Source organism: Buceros rhinoceros, unplaced genomic scaffold (assembly GCF_000710305.1).
Source record: "Buceros rhinoceros silvestris isolate BGI_N320 unplaced genomic scaffold, ASM71030v1 scaffold10003, whole genome shotgun sequence".
Taxonomy (NCBI): Eukaryota; Metazoa; Chordata; class Aves; order Bucerotiformes; family Bucerotidae; genus Buceros; species Buceros rhinoceros.
This window is the reverse complement of record NW_010404227.1, coordinates 31370-50759: the sequence shown is the minus strand read 5'-3', so window position 1 is coordinate 50759 and position 19390 is coordinate 31370. Positions and strand designations below refer to the sequence as shown.

At 37.8% G+C, this 19390-nt stretch overlaps 1 protein-coding gene across 1 annotated transcript in view; it reads right to left on the bottom strand.

Annotated features, from left to right (window-relative positions):
- Positions 1-19390, bottom strand: part of LOC104490962 (neurexin-1) — a gene marked incomplete at both ends in the record, with an annotated part of 48792 nt that overhangs the window by 4219 nt on the left and 25183 nt on the right. The window contains 3 exons of the mRNA XM_010133314.1: positions 1452-1625; positions 14828-15018; positions 15535-15916. Of these exons, the coding sequence (XP_010131616.1) occupies positions 1452-1625; positions 14828-15018; positions 15535-15916 (747 nt within the window). The remainder of the gene's footprint in view (positions 1-1451; positions 1626-14827; positions 15019-15534; positions 15917-19390) is intronic.

The following is a 19390-nucleotide window of genomic DNA, read 5'->3' as shown; positions in this document are numbered from 1 at the left end:
CCAAAAGGACAATATTTGTATGGCCTTTATTAAATTGTTAGTAGCTGTATTAAATTCACTGATAGCTGAGCTGTGCCATTGGTTTAAAAGGTTACTCGCACTCTAGGCCTGTGGCAATATCTCTTTGAAGTACATAAAATTAATTTAGAAAATTACATAATTTCAAGAGAAGCTATGAAATGCATAATGGAATTAAGGCATGCTTTGACTCTCTGAAGGGATGGTGCAGGCATGGAACTTGCTAACATCATTCAGAAAGCAGAATCTAATTTTCTAAACTCAGCGACAAACTAATTTATACATATTTTTCCATTCCTGATATAAATAAAAAACCCACTAAAGCTACAGAAAAATAAGTTGTGAATTTTAGGTATTTCTCTGTGCTGTCAATAGAATTTATATTGTCAAATAAAGGTAGTAGGTAAAGAACAAGAAAATTCCACCTGCACTAATATACCGTAGGCACAACAAAAGAGAAGACAGAATTTATCCACCAGAAAGCTTTATCTCGTGAAATCAGGAAACTTTCCAGCTCTGCTTGAATTTTTTACAATGTCTATTTGCAGACTTAACAAACTTGATATCGAAATCATCAAGATTCCAACTTGAAGTTCTACAGTGTCTTTTACACATTTTTCTGTCCAGAGAAGAATGGCACTTGGGAAGGGAGAGCACATTAAATTGAACATAGACATAAAATTCAGAATTTGTGAATAAAAAATATATGCAAGGACAGAGAATTGATTCAAAGTATTCCACAAATCATAGTAAAAATAACGTGGGATTGAATGACTGTTGGAAAAATAGCTAGAGATTGACACCCCTGAATTACAAATACACCTCTTCTAATTTTATCCTCACTTAAATTCCATATTCCAGATGAGTCAATAAAGTCATAAAAAATAACACATATTTGGCAGTAACTGATTTCAGATAGGAAGGCTCATGACAATACAAATCTCAGGGGTGAGCAAAAATAGATAAAATGGAAGTCTGATGTTAAACAGTTTCATAAATTAGCTTTGAATTAATCAACTCAAAATGTCTACTTTAAAAATGTAATTAATTAGCTAACATATCAGCATTAGCTAATGCCTAAGTGTTACAAAGCCATAAAGGACTTCACTGAAGCTAATTGTTATTATTTCTATCATTAATTAAAATACATCAGAAGTAAACAAAGTGCATGCAAAATATCTTGCCACTGGAGAGGGCTAGAACCTACATCAAACATTTCAGTTAACTCGTGTTCTCGGATCAATCTGTGCTGTAGGACTTGTTGCCATAATAGTAAAAAAATGTAGTCTTTCCATAAGAAAGGGTCAAACAAGATTAATTAGAAGCAGGTAAAAGATAGTCTCTCCATTTATGGAGTGTACCTGTCACAAAACTCTGCAGGATTCACACAATACTTTCACTATCATATAAAGAAACATCCGCATATTTAATACCTTCACATCCTCTTTCTATTTGCCCGTTGCAGAAGAGAGCATCTGAGATTAGATCAGGGAGCCTTCCATTCAAGTCAACTGATGCAAGACAGCCTTGGAATCCCTCTTTTGCATGCACCAGCTTTGGCAAGGACTTATACATTTCTTTAGCCACTCCTCCAATATACAAATCACCTGTAAGGAGAAACAAATATTAGATACAGAAAAACTCCTGTAGAATCTTGACCTGCTTGATCTTCTGGCCTTTTTATGCTGAGTAATAGGTATCTTAAAAAACATTCTTCAAAATAAATGAGGAAGAAAACACTGATAGCGTCTATGATGTGAAAAGACGTTGCGGATCTCAGAACGTACTCGCTGTCACCACTACCCCGTATAGCTAAATTTGATCTCACTCCTATCAGCGTAAGGCAGTCACGCCGTCTCCTGGTTCTGCGGGCATACCGGCGTGTTCTCAAGGGAGCGCAGTTTAGTGCTGTTTGTAATGGTTTACAGTTTGCCTGCAAGGAAATGGTCTGAAACAAACACATCTATCAGACTGTGAACAAATTTTAGTCACTACGTGCCAGCCCTAAAACTCAAGTGTATTTGAATTAGTGAAATAGAGATAAAGATCTTAGGAAAGTGCATATTATTAATCTTATAAGCCATCTAACCAAAAGTCTTAGCAAACTTTATAGGATCATATACTAAGAAACCTCAAGCTTTCTCCATTCTCAATTCTACATAGATAATTTGAAAAAATAAGATATTACTTTCCTTTAGAGCTTTGAGGTACAGTATAAATCTCAGAAGCATAATATTAGACACAACAGATTAAAATATGGTGATCCATATGTTTCCATAAATGTGATGTCATTCATTCACAGCAGAAAAACTGTGAACTGGAAACAAAGTAAAAGCTCATGATAAAGCTTCTTCATCTTTTTCTCAGGTGGAACAGCAAGAAAGTAAAACCCTTCCAGGTTTTCTGAAGTTTTGTGCTTTCAGTCATTGTCAGCTCAGAATAGAGGGATAATTTATCTCAATTGATTCTAATAGACTTAAAAGAGGGGACACTCCAGAGAAAAATAGTAAGAAAATCACTCCTATGCTAAAATGGTTAAACTTGGCCTATTGCACATGGCACACGCAACCTCTTTTTAAACCTCCCAACATGTACACAGTCCAAAGACCCATTTTTATTCTGTGATTGGTTAAACCTTTACAAGTGCAAACTTCCAGATTGATCCCCTGCTAATTCTTAAGGTCCGTCCCCCAGGCACACGGAAATTGCTGTGTACAGTCCTACAGCGCCTGTCAGTGAGGGCGAACAGTGAGTGGCAGTGCAGGGCAGAGGGCCAGCGTGTGAACCTGAACTCCAAACGCCTGCTTCTGAAAACACACACTGGAGTATTTTAAACTAGGTATACAGAAGAACAATACATTAAGTCGAGCCTAAAGAAACTGTAACTCTGCTGTTTACTTATGATTTCTTAAGACTATTGCTCATTAGAACTGATAATTATACACTATTGAAGATATAGTTTCTACAAAGACATGTTCTGGGTAATATTTTAACTTGGCTCGTGTTCAAAATAACTGGAGTTCTGCTTTTGCACTAGCTAATTCAATACACAAACACATATCGTATATTTTGAGTAGCCATTCTGACTACTAAACTTCACATTTTATAAAGCGTATACAAGTATTTTTTATGACTATAGGCTAAACCTTTCCCAGATTTAATATCAAATGTGTTTTGAGTTTGCTGCTGATGGCATAAAAACACATTTTCTCTCAGAGACACTATTTTATTAGGGAATAGGTTCTGGAATGTATACTCAGATTTTTTTTTTAAGTTATTTAAATTTTTTCACTTGGTTATTTTTTTGTATCTGCCATCACAGATGTTTTGCATAGTTAATTTTATTTTGGTTAAACACATGCTTCATTTTCAGGTTCATCTCAATAAGGGAGTAGTTTCCTACAAAATTAAATCCATTAGAAATTCAGACAAGACAGAATTGCTGAAAATGTGAAAATGTTAATGAAAATATTTCTATACTGAACTTGCATTAGCAGAGGTTCAGAAAAGATGAAGCTTGTTCCTTCTCGCACTAAAATAGTTCAGAGGAATAAACATAGCACAATAAACATTCTCAGGTTTTCTCCTTATTTTCCATTTCTCACAGAAGTACAGCTTTACTATTGGACATGTTGCACGCTGTACACCAAGATTAATCCCATGCTGTCTATCTGTCTACTTACCCTTATAAATTACATGGAAGTTGTTTCATTAAGTTATCACAGTTCATCAGATCAAGAGAAAGAGATTATGACACCATCTAAACTAGCTGCAGCCTAAACACAACGCTGGTGCGACACCACTGCCGCTGAACACGCGTGTCCATTTCAGGAGCTGTGCACAATGGAAAATGCACTTCTATCTATTTCTTTCAACAGGTGAGCATTTTTTAAAGTGCATATAGAAAAGGATGTACTTCTATTATGGTGCTATATGTTCAGGAACTAAAGTTTAGTTATACTTTTCATGCATATATCTTCTTCTGAAGTTTATTTTGATTTTTAAATGTACTCCTGAAAAAGTATGTTATTTTTTTCCAAAATTATCCTTACTTTCCTTGATTTATAAAGCAAAATAACCAATTTATATCAAATATATCCACTGGCATAAACAAAACAGCAGGTAGTAGAGAAATGGGTGAGAGAATAGAAGGCTCCAAGATTTCCTCCTGATCTCTGGAGAAGCTTCAAATAAAGCATTTTGAGAGCTGCTACTGCTTAGACTCACAACTTTCCTCTTAGCTGTATTAGGAGTCACTACACAGAGTTATCCCCTTTCATTTAGAAAGGGAGGATTTTTTACTGTCTTCATTTTTCTGAGTCCAAAAAATTAAGTATGCTACAGAGTTTCCTACTGGCCCGTTCATTGCAGGCCAGAGGAAGGCACCACTTTCAGAGCGATGCCTGTAAGCCATGGCAATACTAGTACTGGTCAGTGCTGTACTAACTGCCCAATGGTACAGTTATCTCATAAGCACTAACTAAGGGAAGACTTCAGTGGGTTTAATTTATACCTGTTACGGCTAATGCAGATCTTAATTTATTCCAGCAGGAGCTCTCCTGTTTACACCTATGTATCTCTTTTCTGATTTCAACCTAATTTCTGCTTTGAGGAACAACTGATTTTAACACAGAAACTAATTGCTAGCTAATAAATGACCCCTATTTCTCAATGTATTCATTATTGGAATCACACTTATGAAAAAACACACAAAACACCACACAACAGTGAGTCATATACAACTGTTGGTAAAAAAAATACTGCCAAATTCTTCTGTTAATAGCTCATCCTTTTTTTATCCCAAATCTCCACATTTCTTCAAAATAAGAACTTTGCAAATGCTAAACCAGAGGAATGTAAAATAAAAATTGAAGATGCTGTTCTATTTATTTCTTTTCTAATTAACTAGCAAAAGTATCTTATTATTTGGCACTACTGATATTACTGACAGGTCACCTTGTAGACTTTTCTCCTTTCCTGATTTGTGCCCACACCCAAGAATTAATTTGTGATACAGACAGGTAGGCAAAAACTATTCATTTAATTTGACTACCACTGTCTTCATGCTCCAGTAGCGAGGGAATTATTATCCACGTGTTTACATTGGTAATAGCCACATGTAAATACTGCTCAGAGAACAAGTAGTTTAACCGGGATACAGTTAGGCTTCTTTACTCTCCAAATCTGTGTATTTTGTTGTACATACCTGGTGTTCATTTCTTGAACGCCATTTTTGACAAGAAATGAACACCATCCATTCGAGTGTGGTTCCATGTATGAATGAAAACAAAACAAAAAGGAGGAAATAAAACAGTAGAAGGATTTGTAGCTTGGCTTTTTCATAACCCATAAAGACAATATCCCTGGAATGTTTTTGTGCAGCTGCACCAAAGCATCTCCAAATCCATCATTCTCTCCAAAAGCAGACATTCTCTTCCTTCATTTCTTACGGTGCTGCTGATTTCAACTGTACTTTCAGCTAGTAGCTTAATTTCTCTTTCATTTTAGAAGCTTCTCTGCCTTGTTTCTAATGTCACGTTGTACTAAATCACCGCTATGGCTAAGGGCAAGAGTGCTTCTGCAGTATCCTAGAGTGGTATTACTCCTCAAGAAACAGATGGGTAGCCCTGGCATAACATGGTGGGTTCTGAAAGCACAACAGGCATCTCCACAATTCTTTTATATGACATAGGAAAATACAAAGCAACGTCTGGCTGTGGTGAAGCCGAGGTGCCAGGCACATTTTGCTCCAAATACGCTGTTTCAAAATGATCAAGTATATAACAGCTTCTTCCCTCGGGCAGGCAAAGAGGAAAGAAGACTGCAAAGCCTGAGAAACACCACAGGGAAAGTCTAATCTTGAAAGAAAATAGTCCTTGCTTTCTCCAAGTCCTTCATAAAACAGATAATTTACTGTTACAGGATCAACAGAAATTGCTTTGTTGTATCTTAATAGTTGCACAGTGAAGTACCAGGTAGAACTCAACATGAGACGACCCACACAATCCCAACTCACAGTATTTTTGAGGCAACTGAAATGCGACAATAAATTGCTCTCACATAAGATGAATATGCAGTGACTTAAACACAACAGACAGCATCCTGATCTTGAGCCGAGGAATATTGTCTCAAATGAAGATGCCAGGTAGGAATCTAGATACCTTTGATGTTCAGTGAAATATAGGAATCTACTTATCCTTAACGACCTTCTCCCGTCTCCAGTGCACAGAAGCAGCTACCCACCGTTTACTTTGTGCAATAAGCAGAGCGGGGTGGTGACTTTTCTTTCAGGTGTGCGGTTTCAACACCCCTTCTAGAAAAGGAAATGTGCCCGAACAGCAGATGAGTGGAGATTCTAGAATCTCTCACCACTTTCATTATTCATGACTAAATGTTTACTTTTGTTCCACATGAAAAAAATTATTTGATCCTTTATAAAATGTCGATGAAATATATTTGTTCTTTTTTTGAATAAATCAAGAAGAGTGTTGTCATCATAATCCAGTAATAAATTGAAGGACAGTTGACAAAGACTTAAATGATGCATCCACACAGCTTCTGCAGCACATACGCTCCAGCATATGGTTTTTAAAATCTCTCTTTACAGTAGAGAATATGCACTTGTTGCACATTCACAGGCCTGTTTGGTGCCAGAGCAAAGCATGACTGAATTTCGTCTACCACTTACAAGGGCACTTGAAGGAAGACATGAACACGTGAACCTAGTGTTTTATGCTCACTTATTCACTTCAATCACTCCATTCTGTAGCTTCAGTATTGATTTGTGGTTGGAGTCTTTTGGTTTTGATGTGAATTTTTCTTTTCTTTTTTCTTTCTTTTTCCTTTTTTTTAAGAAGAAAAGTAGGCTTTTTCAAATATTTTTCCTGTTGGAGTGATGAATTCCATCACTTTTAGACACTCTCTCACCTAAGAAGAGCAGCTGGTTTACTTGTCCAGGCTCTGCTGAGTTAACTGTCCTTCCAAATACTTTGGGCAAGAGGCAGATGTATGATGTGACAGGTGGTACCTTCTGTCTTCCATATTCCCTATACCGATAACCAAGCAAGGCACAATGATTATAGGCAAAAAAGGGAATTTATGGGTTAGTGAGTTGCTCTTACAGGAAGAAATATAGAAACTGGTCTTTTCAGCCCAATTCCACAATCTTTCAGTATCTTCCCTGAATACCCCATTAAATGTATTTAAAAAAAAAAAAAAAAGAAAGAAAAAAAAAGAAAGAAAAAAAAAAAGAAATCACCAGCACTGAAATGAGAGGACTGTGGGTTTTCTTTAGTCATCATTATTGGCATACAGGATATATTCTAGTTATTTGTTAAGAGAATTTAACTTTAAATATATTTCCTCCTTCGGTTGATACTGTTATTTTTACAAATTCATGGCAGCACTGCACCTTAATCCACTCTGAGAGGAAAAAAGGCAGTGAGGATTAAGAGGTACCAGAGAGAATTTACAGTTGATGGGTGCACCAGGAAGAGCATCTTACACACTTCTTTGGCCACCAATTTCTATAGTGTTCCGCACTAGAGATACTCTACCTGCTGCTCTACATTTCTCCAAGTCTCCCGATTCCATCACATTAGTCAGAGGCTACTCTTGCAACTGCATTGAAGACTTTTTGCATTTAGAATCATAGAATCATCTGGTTGGAAGACACCTTTAAGATCATCAAGTCCAACTGTTCTCCCTGCACTGCCAGAGTCCCTAAACCATGTCCCTCAGCACCACATCTGCACATCTCTTAAACGCCTCCAGGGATGGGGACTCCACCACTTCCCTGCGCAGCCTGTTCCAATGCTTCACGACCCTCTCTGTAAAGAAGATTTTCCTGATATCTAACCTAGATCTCCCCTCGTGCAACTTCAGGCCATTTCCTCCTGTCTTATCACTTGTCACATGGGAGAAGAGACCAACGCCCACCTCTCTACAACCTCCTTTCAGGTAGTTGTAGAGAGCAATAAGGTCTCCCCTCAGCCTCCTTTTCTTCAGGCTAAACAACCCCAGTTGCCTCAGCCGTTCCTCGTAAGACTTGCTCACCAGATCTTTCATCAGCTTTGTTCCCCTTCTCTGGACATGCTCAAGCACCTCAATGTCCTTCTTGAAGTGAGGAGCTCAAAACTGGGCACAGTACTCAAGGTGTGGCCTCACCAGTGCCGAGTAGAGTGGTAAAATCCCTTCCCTACTCCTGTTGGCTACACTATTGCTGATACAAGCCTTCTTGATCTTCTTTGGTACAAACATGCTTCTGTTTAGAAGCTTCTCACGCTCTTGCTATGCTGCTCACTGTTTTACATCTCAGCTCCGATGGATGTGCTCACCACTTCCGCACTCACCTCTTGGTGCTCAGTTTTCATTCCTATTGCACTTCTTGGCTTTGTTCAGAACTGCTCAATGGTTATGCAAATGTGCCTACTCTTCACAAGCAAGTAAAGCTGTGTGATGGAAAGTGTGTGCGTGTGTGTGAAACAGTAACTACATGACAACGGCCTTAGCAGCTAAGAGACAAAAGTAGATACTCGAAAGCTAAGTGCTCAGGTCTGAACATTCCCCTAGATTTCTCCAGGTTAAAATCCACCATTACCCAACAATCTAATTCTCAAACAACATGTATTCTCAAGAAACAGTTACACAAAAATATTTAAAAATTTCTTAACAATAACAATTCTCAGATTCCCAGACACTTTATTTCTCTTTGCTTCTTTTTTCCCCCTTGATGACTAGATGGAAAGCACCAGCACTCGAAAAGATTAAACAGATTTAAAACCAAAGCAGTCCATTTGTCCAATGGACTGTGAGGAAAACTGGTGATGCATGTTAAGTGGTAAATAATAAAACCTAATTGCAATATAAATGTGTGTGGTAATCCATCTCCCACAGAATTGATGCTGTGCCAATTACTCTGTATGAGGGGAATGGTTGTGGTGGTGACGTGAGGCACTCAGGCACATCAAACGCCCTCCATTTCTTTCCTGTTCGGACCACATTCGTACATTGTATGCACCTGAAAACCAGGAAAAAAATCTAACAAAGCTGGCATTTTCATGGCATACTATATTCAGATTTTCCTTCCTCCTCTTCTGAAATAATTTACTTACTCTCTGCTTTAATAGCCAACACATGCTCTTAGCAGAGTTTGTTCTCAAAACAGTGGGAAATTCCTCTTTCCAACAGACGTCCTAGACCTTAAAGATCATGGCGTACAAAACTCTTCTTTTAGCCAGTACTTCAGGCAAGATTCTCCACATAAAGCTACAGAAAGCCAAGTGGTTAAACATTCTTATTTTGAATGTAGGTTTGCAGAGGGAAAGTTTTTATATAATGTTACCAACCTCTTGATCAAGACAATCACCTCCAAACCCTGGAGATGAAAAGCTCTTTTGCAAAAAGGACTGCTTAGTCACAATACCAAGATCCATGAGCGTGGCACGCTCATACCCATGGCAGCACATTTTGAAAACAAGTTTAGAACGTGCTTCTTGCTCGGGGGGTGCTAGGATTCAGTGTGATGTATTTACATTAAATATTCAGATTTTTTTTGGTAAGTTTTAAGAACATACAAGTTTCCTGTATTATCTGTAGCATAAATTTACTTAGTATTTCAGAAGGACTTGAATGAAATTTCCGCAATAGCAACAGTAATAACCTGCATGCCAAAGAGCTGTAGCAATGTAGGCATATCTACACATTTATATGTGTTTAAGAGAATGAGAAGAGCAGAGCAGAAGCAGCAGAAAGCAGAAACTTTCTCTCACCATGGAGTGATTTGAAAGACTGCTGCAATGCTGTTCACCAAGTTCAGCAAAAGCACTAGAGTATTTTCCTTAATTTTTATTTAATCCAGAAATACTGGAGTAGATTTTTATTTTCTTCCCATTTAATAATTTGGGAAGTTTGGATACAATTTCTGAAGGTTTAGCATTGCCAAAATTATTTTCACAGCCTGGTAGACAGCACAGCTGTTTAGGAGCAGTATACAACAAGTTGCAAGGAAAGGAGGATAAAGGAATTTGCATTAGACCAGGTTGTTCAGTCACCTATTGATAATCTGCTCGTGTAACTTTGCTACATGGGAAGTCTCGAAGAAGAGCTCTCAGTTTTAAGTCTCTTATTCTTCCTTCTGTACAGAGGCTGCTTTCCCAACGCTATCAGGAAGACAACATTTGCCATTGTCTACTCCAACAGGTCACATTAGGAAGATCTATTTGACAGTATTTGGAACTCTGCATTTGGAGCAGAACATTATTTCTGCATGAAGAGTTCACAGCCCACTGGCAAGGTCATTGCAATTAGCTCCTGCATGTTTATTCGAGAAATGTAAGCATTAATACTCATTCATTTGTACAAATTTGTGTTTTTCTATAAAATACTTCTCTGTGCTTCTTAAAGCTTTGTTACTTAGCAATAGAAATATGAGAGATCACTGCCATTGATAGAGACCTTGTAATATAGAGAAGAACGTATTATGCAGCAACAATAATGGGCTTGACATAAAACAACAGGGATGAATATTATATAAGACAAACAATTTCAATTTCCATTGCTGAACAAGCAATCTTCTTCATGATCAAGACTAATTTAGCTCGATTTTGCATAGCATGAATAACCCACTTTGACAAGCAAACAAAATATCAATAGATAAGCGACTATTACGAATCATCAATGAATAGGCCAGGCTAATAGACCTACTGATAATGTAGTCAATTGCATTAAAAGTTTACAAGGATGAATTAACTGCCAAGCGAGCCTTTATGTACATGGAAGAAGTATATTTAAGTGCATTTGTAAAACCACTGAGGTGAGACCAGAAATTAATATGATTACTTTTCTTTCAGGTACTTCAGACTAGGCTGTTTTCACATTATTGAAGAAAATGTCAAATGAACAAGCAAATGCGTACAGCAACAGCAGCCACATGTCACAAAGGAAAAGAGAAAGCCAGTGAAGAAGCTACAGAAATAAAGCAGATAGCAAGGTATTAACCCTATTTGGAATAGGATGGGATACTGAAGTACTAAAACGACCAACTCCTAGAAAAGTTACTAACTACTTACTGTTAAATCTAAAATAACAGTAGCATTCCTTAGCTTTTCATTTCGTAAGAGCGTGATATTTCAATTTTTCATTTCAGTTTATAAACAATTCAAATGAAATATATTTCAATTTTCTGACAGATACCCTGAAAAAATTCTGAGTGGATTTTTGTAGGTTTTTGTGTGTTTGCTGTTTAAAGAAAGTAAGTTAAAACTTCAGGGCTTAAAGTAGCACCTATACATGTAGGAGAGAAGCAAAAGGAAGATTAAACCCTAGTAGGTAAGTAAGTGGATACAAAGTCATGCTTATGGATGTTCCTCCTCCTTGAAAGCACACCGTGTATTTTCAAATATTTATAAAAAGGAAAAAATTCTGACAGAACTCCAATTTCACACCCCCCAGACAGAAGATGTGGAGAGGGAAGAGACATTACAGATGCTGTAAAACCTACAGGCTGAGCAGAAGAGACATCTTTTCTTCGGCAAGAGTGAGGAACAATAGCACAAGCCAAATTCCACTTTCACTTGCGTTTTTGTGTCCCTTTGAGGCTGCTCAGACCCCTCAAGCCCATGCGAGCACAGCGTCAAGTACAGCAAGCAAGAATTCCCTTCCAGCCAGCTAGTTTGGTCTGTGAAGGCCTTGAACTGTGGCCGCGCTCACCACCTGAGCTACGCTGAGACCGGGAGAGGGAGTCTGCTCGTGAGACACAGGAAAGGAAACGTGCTGTGGAAGAGACGGCTGCAGGCCTGAGCTGCATCGCCTGCGCTGTTCAGCCTCATTTATCTTCACGGGTCACCTGCTAGAACTGCACCCGTGTACACTTTGCTGATTTTCTCTGCTAGGAAAAATAACACAGTTCTTGGAATCTAGGCACAGAACTAGTTTCATTCATTTATTTGTCTCAAATTTATAATTTACCTATGTAATTACATCACTAATTCAAATTTAATACAAATGTTTCAAAAGGTACCCACTCCAAACCACTGAAATTGTACCTGAGGTTATGCAGAGAACCCATATCTGTAATGATGAACGTTCTGTTATATAGTGAAATCCTACACCCAAAAGGAAATGTTTAGAGGAAATTTTCTCCGTACTTTTATGGCAACTGTCTGCTTTCCCAGACAACTGGCATGCTGTGCAGGCTCTGCAACACAATCTGTGTCAGACCTTCATACTGAATTCACTGGGTATTTGCAAAAAAAATACATATACCACGAATTATCTTTCCAGGATTAGCTCGGATTTCAGTGCTTGAAATCTGTTAACTCTACAATTCCTGAGAAAGGTCGCAGATTCTATATTAACTGTACAGATTTATATTTCAACTAATGTTAACTCTAGTTAAAGGGAATTATTGGTATCACTAGCAGGAGGTATGATTTTGGATTTGCTTTGTTGTTAGGGCTAAAATAACACAGGACAATGATTTAACCATAGCTGCTTGTATTAGTAAAGAATGTGGAACATTTATAGCATAACAGAGATGTGTCATCATAAGAAATACCGACAAAAAATAGAAAAGAACAAACTACAGGAAAGCATTTCAAGTGAATACAAAGGAAGAAAACCTGATAATAAATGGCAATTTCCCCTCCTTTTTAGCTTACTGGCTAAAATGTATCAGCCTGAGCTCGACAAAAATTCTCATGACATGTGCTGTGCCATATTTAAGGGAAGGAACACATTGAACAAACAAACAAAAAAAAAAAAGGAAAAGAAACATGCCACTGTGAGAAGACAGAGGTTGAGGACCTCTGTACTCTAGAGCCGTTTGAGAAAGATGCCTGCTATATATTACTGCACTGAGTATGTCAGATCCGCTGTTCTTTTAACAGCCACGTCTCGTGGGAGGTGAATTACAGAAAATCAGCACCTAATACCATTCACCTTCCTCACTTCAAATCTCAGAGCAGTTTTTCATGCTCTTCAGTTTTTTTCCAATGGAATTCAAGGTTAGAAAATGGATACGGCAGCCATGGATACAGTTTTGCTTCAAAAGGATAAAGCAAAAGCCGAATTTTCAGAGCGAAGGAAACCAAGGCGCGCTGGATGTTGCCGGTTGTCCTCGGGAGGGGATGGCGCGGTGAAGGCAGCAAGCAGCGCGGTCCGTGAAGTCACAGGGCCCTCTAGTGCCTTTGTTAAGCACAGTGCTCAATTTTTGTTTTCTTTTCTTAAATGAAGCACAATCAGTTTGTAAAAGGTGTAGAATAAAATGACCGCATTAACTTAGTTATCAGTTCTTAAAAGAATTATTTTTCCTACTGATGTCTAATTATTATGCTCGGAAAAAAGAAACAGATTAAACACATATAAATACTTCTGTGTAGGTAGCACTTACGGTAAAAAATGTGAAAGAATAAGGTGGAGGCATTCTCTAAAGCATAAAAAATAGTGTTGAAATATTACATTGTCTCAATAAACGTTGACCATATTTACAAAAATGCAAAAAATGAGAAATAACATGGCACAAATTTTAAATACAATTGAGAATGAGCGCGAGCTTTAAATCTTAAAACCAAGCATTTCTGATAAAGAATCTCTTATTGAAGATTATGACATATCAAGATACAGTTTTCACACCCTTTCCTGCAATCTTAATAGCACTTTCAAGTGAAGCATAAGTGTAAAATATCACAAAATCCAGAATAATTACTAAGGTCAGCTCATTATCCGTGACTCAGAGGTAGTTAAAAAAAGATCCAGCAAGGAATAAGCTCTCGATAGAATATTAATAGGTACTTTGAACCTCCTCACTTTTGAAATATTAAATTTTCTTCGACTGTTATGAAATTTTGGTTTTCCTAGCAGGAACTTTTATTAAGAATGTTAAAATAAATAATACTTTTTCACATAACCAGAACATATTTTCTTAGGTCTGATTAGGTAGGTAGCATACTTCCACATCCTTTCAAAAAAGATATCTTCCTCTGATGCAAATTAGTTTTTCAGAAGCCCATCCTTATAACTGATTACTATTATTTTAAAATGTACATATGTATCAGCTTGGTTTATAAAAATGGATCCTAAGAATCTAGCTGGAGCTATAAAATATAGGTTTAGACCTATAAAACAAAGATTATCCCGCCCTGCAATTGAAATTACAGCACCCTACATACTGAGGTGAGTGTATTTATGGTTTGACACATCTGGCAACTTGTATTTATAACTGATTCATTGGAGGATTGACACATGAGTTCACTTTATTTACAAGATATCTTATGATATCAAAATACTGCATTGTATTTATTTTCTCAACAAAAGGTAGGTTTTATGTGGAAGGTTTTAGGGGAGGAGTGGGGGACAGGTCAAAACGTTCCTCAGTTTTCTAACAGGGAGACGATCAGTTCTGCAAAGTCTTTGCAGTCAAACTGTAAAGCCTGGGCTGTGGTTTCTCCATGCTTCTTATGTAAGTTAAGCTCTTGAAAAAATCGAGCTTTTTTCACAGACCTTTTAGAGCTCCTTTAGCCCCCCATATTTTTTAGTACATATGGATCACTCTGTGTTGTTACCATTTCCTACTTTCTTTCCTGGCGCATTTTCACACATTTAAAGTTGTACCTAACCGTGCAGAACTACTGCTGAACTGGCATTGTCAGGCTAACGTAAAGATGTCATCTCTTGTAATCATATTATTTATTATCAAATAAAATATTTCGTATGTTATTACAAAGTTATACTGAACTTTACATACATGATTGATTCAGGTTATCATTCTGTAACGATCCTCACTGTAGGTTATACAGGAAACTGTACTTACTTTTGAGATCTAAGTTTCTGGCTCCTGCTGTGCTTTGCGTTGTGATTTTGGTGTCAATCTTTACAGTGTGGAGATTGTTGGTATCCCTTGATATCATCACATTATGCCACTGGTTGTCATTCAGAGGTTTATTAGAACTTCCTTTGATGAGATTTGCACCATTTCCCAAGTCAAACACATAGTGTAAATATCTGGGAAAAGAGAGAAAATTGGAAAAGTTTCCTTTTTCTTTAGATAGCAAGGGGGCACTAATTAATATGTTCAGGATTTCCTATTTCTTGTACTCCTCAGTAGTGATGGAAAAACCAGAAGACAGCAATGAATGCCAGATGGGGAAGCAACCTTAATTCAGAGAAATCACCATTTGTTTAGATGAGCTGAGTCCCAAGTTTCTGGAAAGTAACGAGCACTCCATGTACCAACACATTCATAGGTATGCAGAGGGAACAAGAGAAAGGCTACAAACTAGTAATTCCTTGTGGAAAAAACTTCAGAAATTATACCTATTATTTACTTTCATATTTTTCAGGCATCTAGCTTCATCTGAAAGAAAGAATTGCAATAAAGCACACGAAGTTTAACGTGAAGAAACATTCAGTCATATCTGCAGTCAGATAAAGATTTGTATCCTAAAATTTCCTTTGCATTTCTCCTGTATATAAATTTTGAATAGACAGGTTTTGTCCATTATGCTAATCCATACATACCCTTTCACTAACTCAACCACAATGAAATCATTTCCATCGCCACTGTTATAAAGTATCAAGCCATCCAGAGAGGTTGTTTTGAACTGGAAAAAAAGGTGCATAGATGTATATGCTTGCAGCGTGGCCAATGCGACATAACTTGCTTTCGTTTTAAAAGTTACAGGGTCTGCTATGATGTTCCTGAACCCAAATCTTGCATTTAGCTCACAATAATCGATGTCTCCATTTTTACATAAGTCAATGTATGCCATGCCATTAAAGGTAAGACTCTGTAGATGCCCAATGAAATTAGAAGGCACAGAAGACAGGTAGCGCCGTTCTGTTATTATTCCTGTTTCTATGTTGTGGAATTCCAGTCGCGTGTGATCACCAGCCATTTGACCTTTAAATAGCAATGAGAAAACACATGTTAGCATCTGAAACCAGAGGTCAAAAAGCACACCATGTGATTAAGTATCTGCAACAATTTCACACTTTTCAGAACAAGCAAGGCCAATTCTTGGCTCCAAAGAGGAGTCTTCTAAATAAATCTGAACTACAACATCTGGGAGCCTTTCCACTGAGTTCAGTATGTTCGGATAAGCCTAACAACAGGATTTCTAAACCGAAATGCAAGACCGCAGTATATCGAACTGCCAACGAAATCCCTCACTTCGGTTATAATTAACTAGACATGTGGTTTTACTATAAACAAGTGCAATTAATTAAGAGAACATGAAGATCACAAAGGCAAGTCTCAGAGCTAAAACTACAATGTTAGAGTTTCATGGAAAAGAGACAGCGGTTTAGGGGATATTATTCCACGTGTTTTGCTTAAAAGTGCATGATTTGGCAAGAGGAACTTAAGCCGTCTTAAGTACGTTAATGCTTGGCCCTGCTGCAAAACCTTATGCTGCAAGAGTGCCCTGCTTGCAGAAAACTAGCTTTGAATCATGGGGATAAATCCTGGGAGAAGGGGGCAGAACCTAAGACACGGACAAAGCAGAAAGCCTGCAGCAAGGGCATATGCCAGTGTCTTATCTTGAGAAAAATCAAGGGACTTACATCAGAAAGCTGGCCAAAACCAAGCCTCACAGCTACCTCTGAGTCTTTCTTCGTCATGCAAGGACAGCAGAAACCCTGAAATTTGCTGACAGTATAGCTTATCTGAAGGAAAGGATCAACACTGCCAGGCTATGCTGTGTGCAGGGCAGGTAAGTTTTTAAGTTAGTTATTAAATACCTTACTCAGCACATCAAAATTTCATCCACTGAAGAGGTCCCTTTTCTAACAGAGCTTAGATTTTTTCCCCATGTTTATTTTAAAGAAGGCAGTACTATCACAGGGCTGATTCATGGTCTCATTGTGAAGGCATGATGACAAAAGACCTTTTTATTACTAATCAGTTTTACCACTTAATGCACCTTTTGCAAACCATGGCCTGGATTTCCCAATTCCTTAGCTGTTTCATGTCTCTCATGGGGAGGACAAAGAAGGTGAACAGCAGACCTAGCCAAGATGGAACAAAAACTGGCATAAAAACTGCTCTGTAACACAAATTCCCCTAACTGCAGTGCAAAGCTGTCGACAGGGCAGGTTCCCTCTGTCCATCCCTGAACGCAGTATTCCAACAGCGGAGTGTGAGCTCTGCCCCAGGCTGGATGTGTTCAGAGGTGCAGAAAGCCCTGCGGCAGGCTGAAACAGCTGTACCGTCACAGGTTTTATAAGCAAGTGTCTGTGTACATGGGTGTGAACAGGGAAAAGGTAAAGGCGAGATGAATGTGGGTAATTGGGCTTTGCCCAGGGAAATGGGTTCACAAACAGGTTAAGTCACCGCACTGCGATACAAATACAGGTATCTGTGAAGGTACAGTGAAACTAGGTCTGCAAGCTTTAACACCATTCAGACCACATGCACACACAAACATTGCTCTATTCGTTCATGGTATTTAAAAGCAGCTTACTTAGCTTCAGGAGACATTCTAAGTCAGACCTAACCCTACTGATGTCGTTGAAGACCATCAGCATCTGGGATCTGCAGGCATATGGCCGAGCACTACAAGAGGCACCACTGTCCCAATGGACAGCCTTCTCGATGATCCTGTTTCTAAACATCAGTTTTGAAGAGAGTACTTCCCCTGACGTATGAAACAAAGTTGGGTTCTTCCCTGCAGTAATGTGTCAGGGAGATGTCTTGAAAAACGCCAGATCTGTAACTTTCTGCGAGGCCAAGAGCTGTTTACTGGATCTCAGCCAGAGAGATGAAAATCATATTTTAGAGAGGAACGTTATGTGTTGCAGTCTTACATCACTTCAGATGGCATTGCATAAATATCATGGCAAAAATCCACTAAGTTGTGGTCTGTAGCACAGTATCCTCACTACATACATTACCTTAAATAGATTTCTTTCTTAAGCATAGTAATAAAAAAGTCCAGACTCTGGGCTCTTAAGCACTGACAGTCTTGGGGGACTGACCACCTCTCTAGGAAGCCTGTTCCAGTGTATCAGCTATTTGAGAGATATATACATATGATAATAACTACAGTAATTTGCAAGGGAGAGTGATTAAAAGAACTTTCAGTCCTGCATTCTTTACTTATTACTTCACCTGACAGACACCTCGTGTTTTCAGCCTCATCATTGGAACTGTTCTGAAGCTGCACTCAGCAGCTGGGACTGAACCCAAAGGTGAAAACAGTAATTCTTGATGGTTTTGTAACCTGTAGTATTTGTAAATAAGAAATCTGCCATGAGGAGCCCAGGAAATGTTCTAGATGGGGTAGATGGTTTCTAGATGGTATATTTTATTCAGCTCTAAACAGTTTCCTCTAACTAGAAAACATCCTCAAAGGAGCCCTTCAGCTGCAGTTGAAGCAGGAAGACAATATTTTTCAGTACAGTTCCTCCAATACTATATATTTATTTTCACAAATAAAATAACTGATAAAATATCTACTTTCTTAGGAGAATCACCCAAAGCATATACACACACTAAATTTTTCCTTCACCCCTGGAAGATCTATTAGTTATTTCTGATTCTAATAAAAATAATGATCTTGTAGCTATATGAATAAGTAGCAATTATTTTTCTACCAATGAAAGGATCTTCAGTGAGGTGAAAAGGGACTAGTCAAGAAGGTGTTTTCCTTTTAAAAACCCATTTTAACAAAGCTTATAACCAGTGACAAAAGTCATTTGATACTACAAGAAAACAAAGGAAAATACTAAATAGCTAACAGAAAATTAAGCACATTGTATTGTGCAAGGAATCAGGGCTTGAAGCCAGACCTATTGCTATTAACAACACGTATGCAAACCTTATCCTTAACAGAACAAAATCAAAGTCTTTACTGAAATTTCTGATAATATATATACCTAGGAATATATTTCTAACACCTGCTAACATTCATGTCATCATTGTTCTCCCATCCCAATTTCTATTTTATATTTGAGAAAAAAGTGTTGCCTAACGTTTAATTATTGAGGGCAGCTGATGCAAGATTTAAAACAGAATAGAATATCCTTCTAATGTTTATGAAATTATTTCTTACAGCAATGGCTTAGAGTTTAACCAAATAATTTTAGCGTGTTGCCAAAAGCATTTTACTTGCCTTCTCGTTAGTGATGTATCAAATAACTTCTCTCCAATTACCATATAAAAACATTCATTTAAGTCAGCATGCCATTTTTCATTAATTCCAATAGCAATGTTAGAGTAACACAAATAACAAGTGTAGTAATGCACCTGTAGTACCGCTATTTCAGTATGCTTAACATGGATTTTGGATCTTACCCAAGAAAACACAAAAGCATCTGTTGCTTTCAGATAAAGTAATTTTGCTTTTGCGGTTGTTTAGTTTGTGTTCCCCCCCAC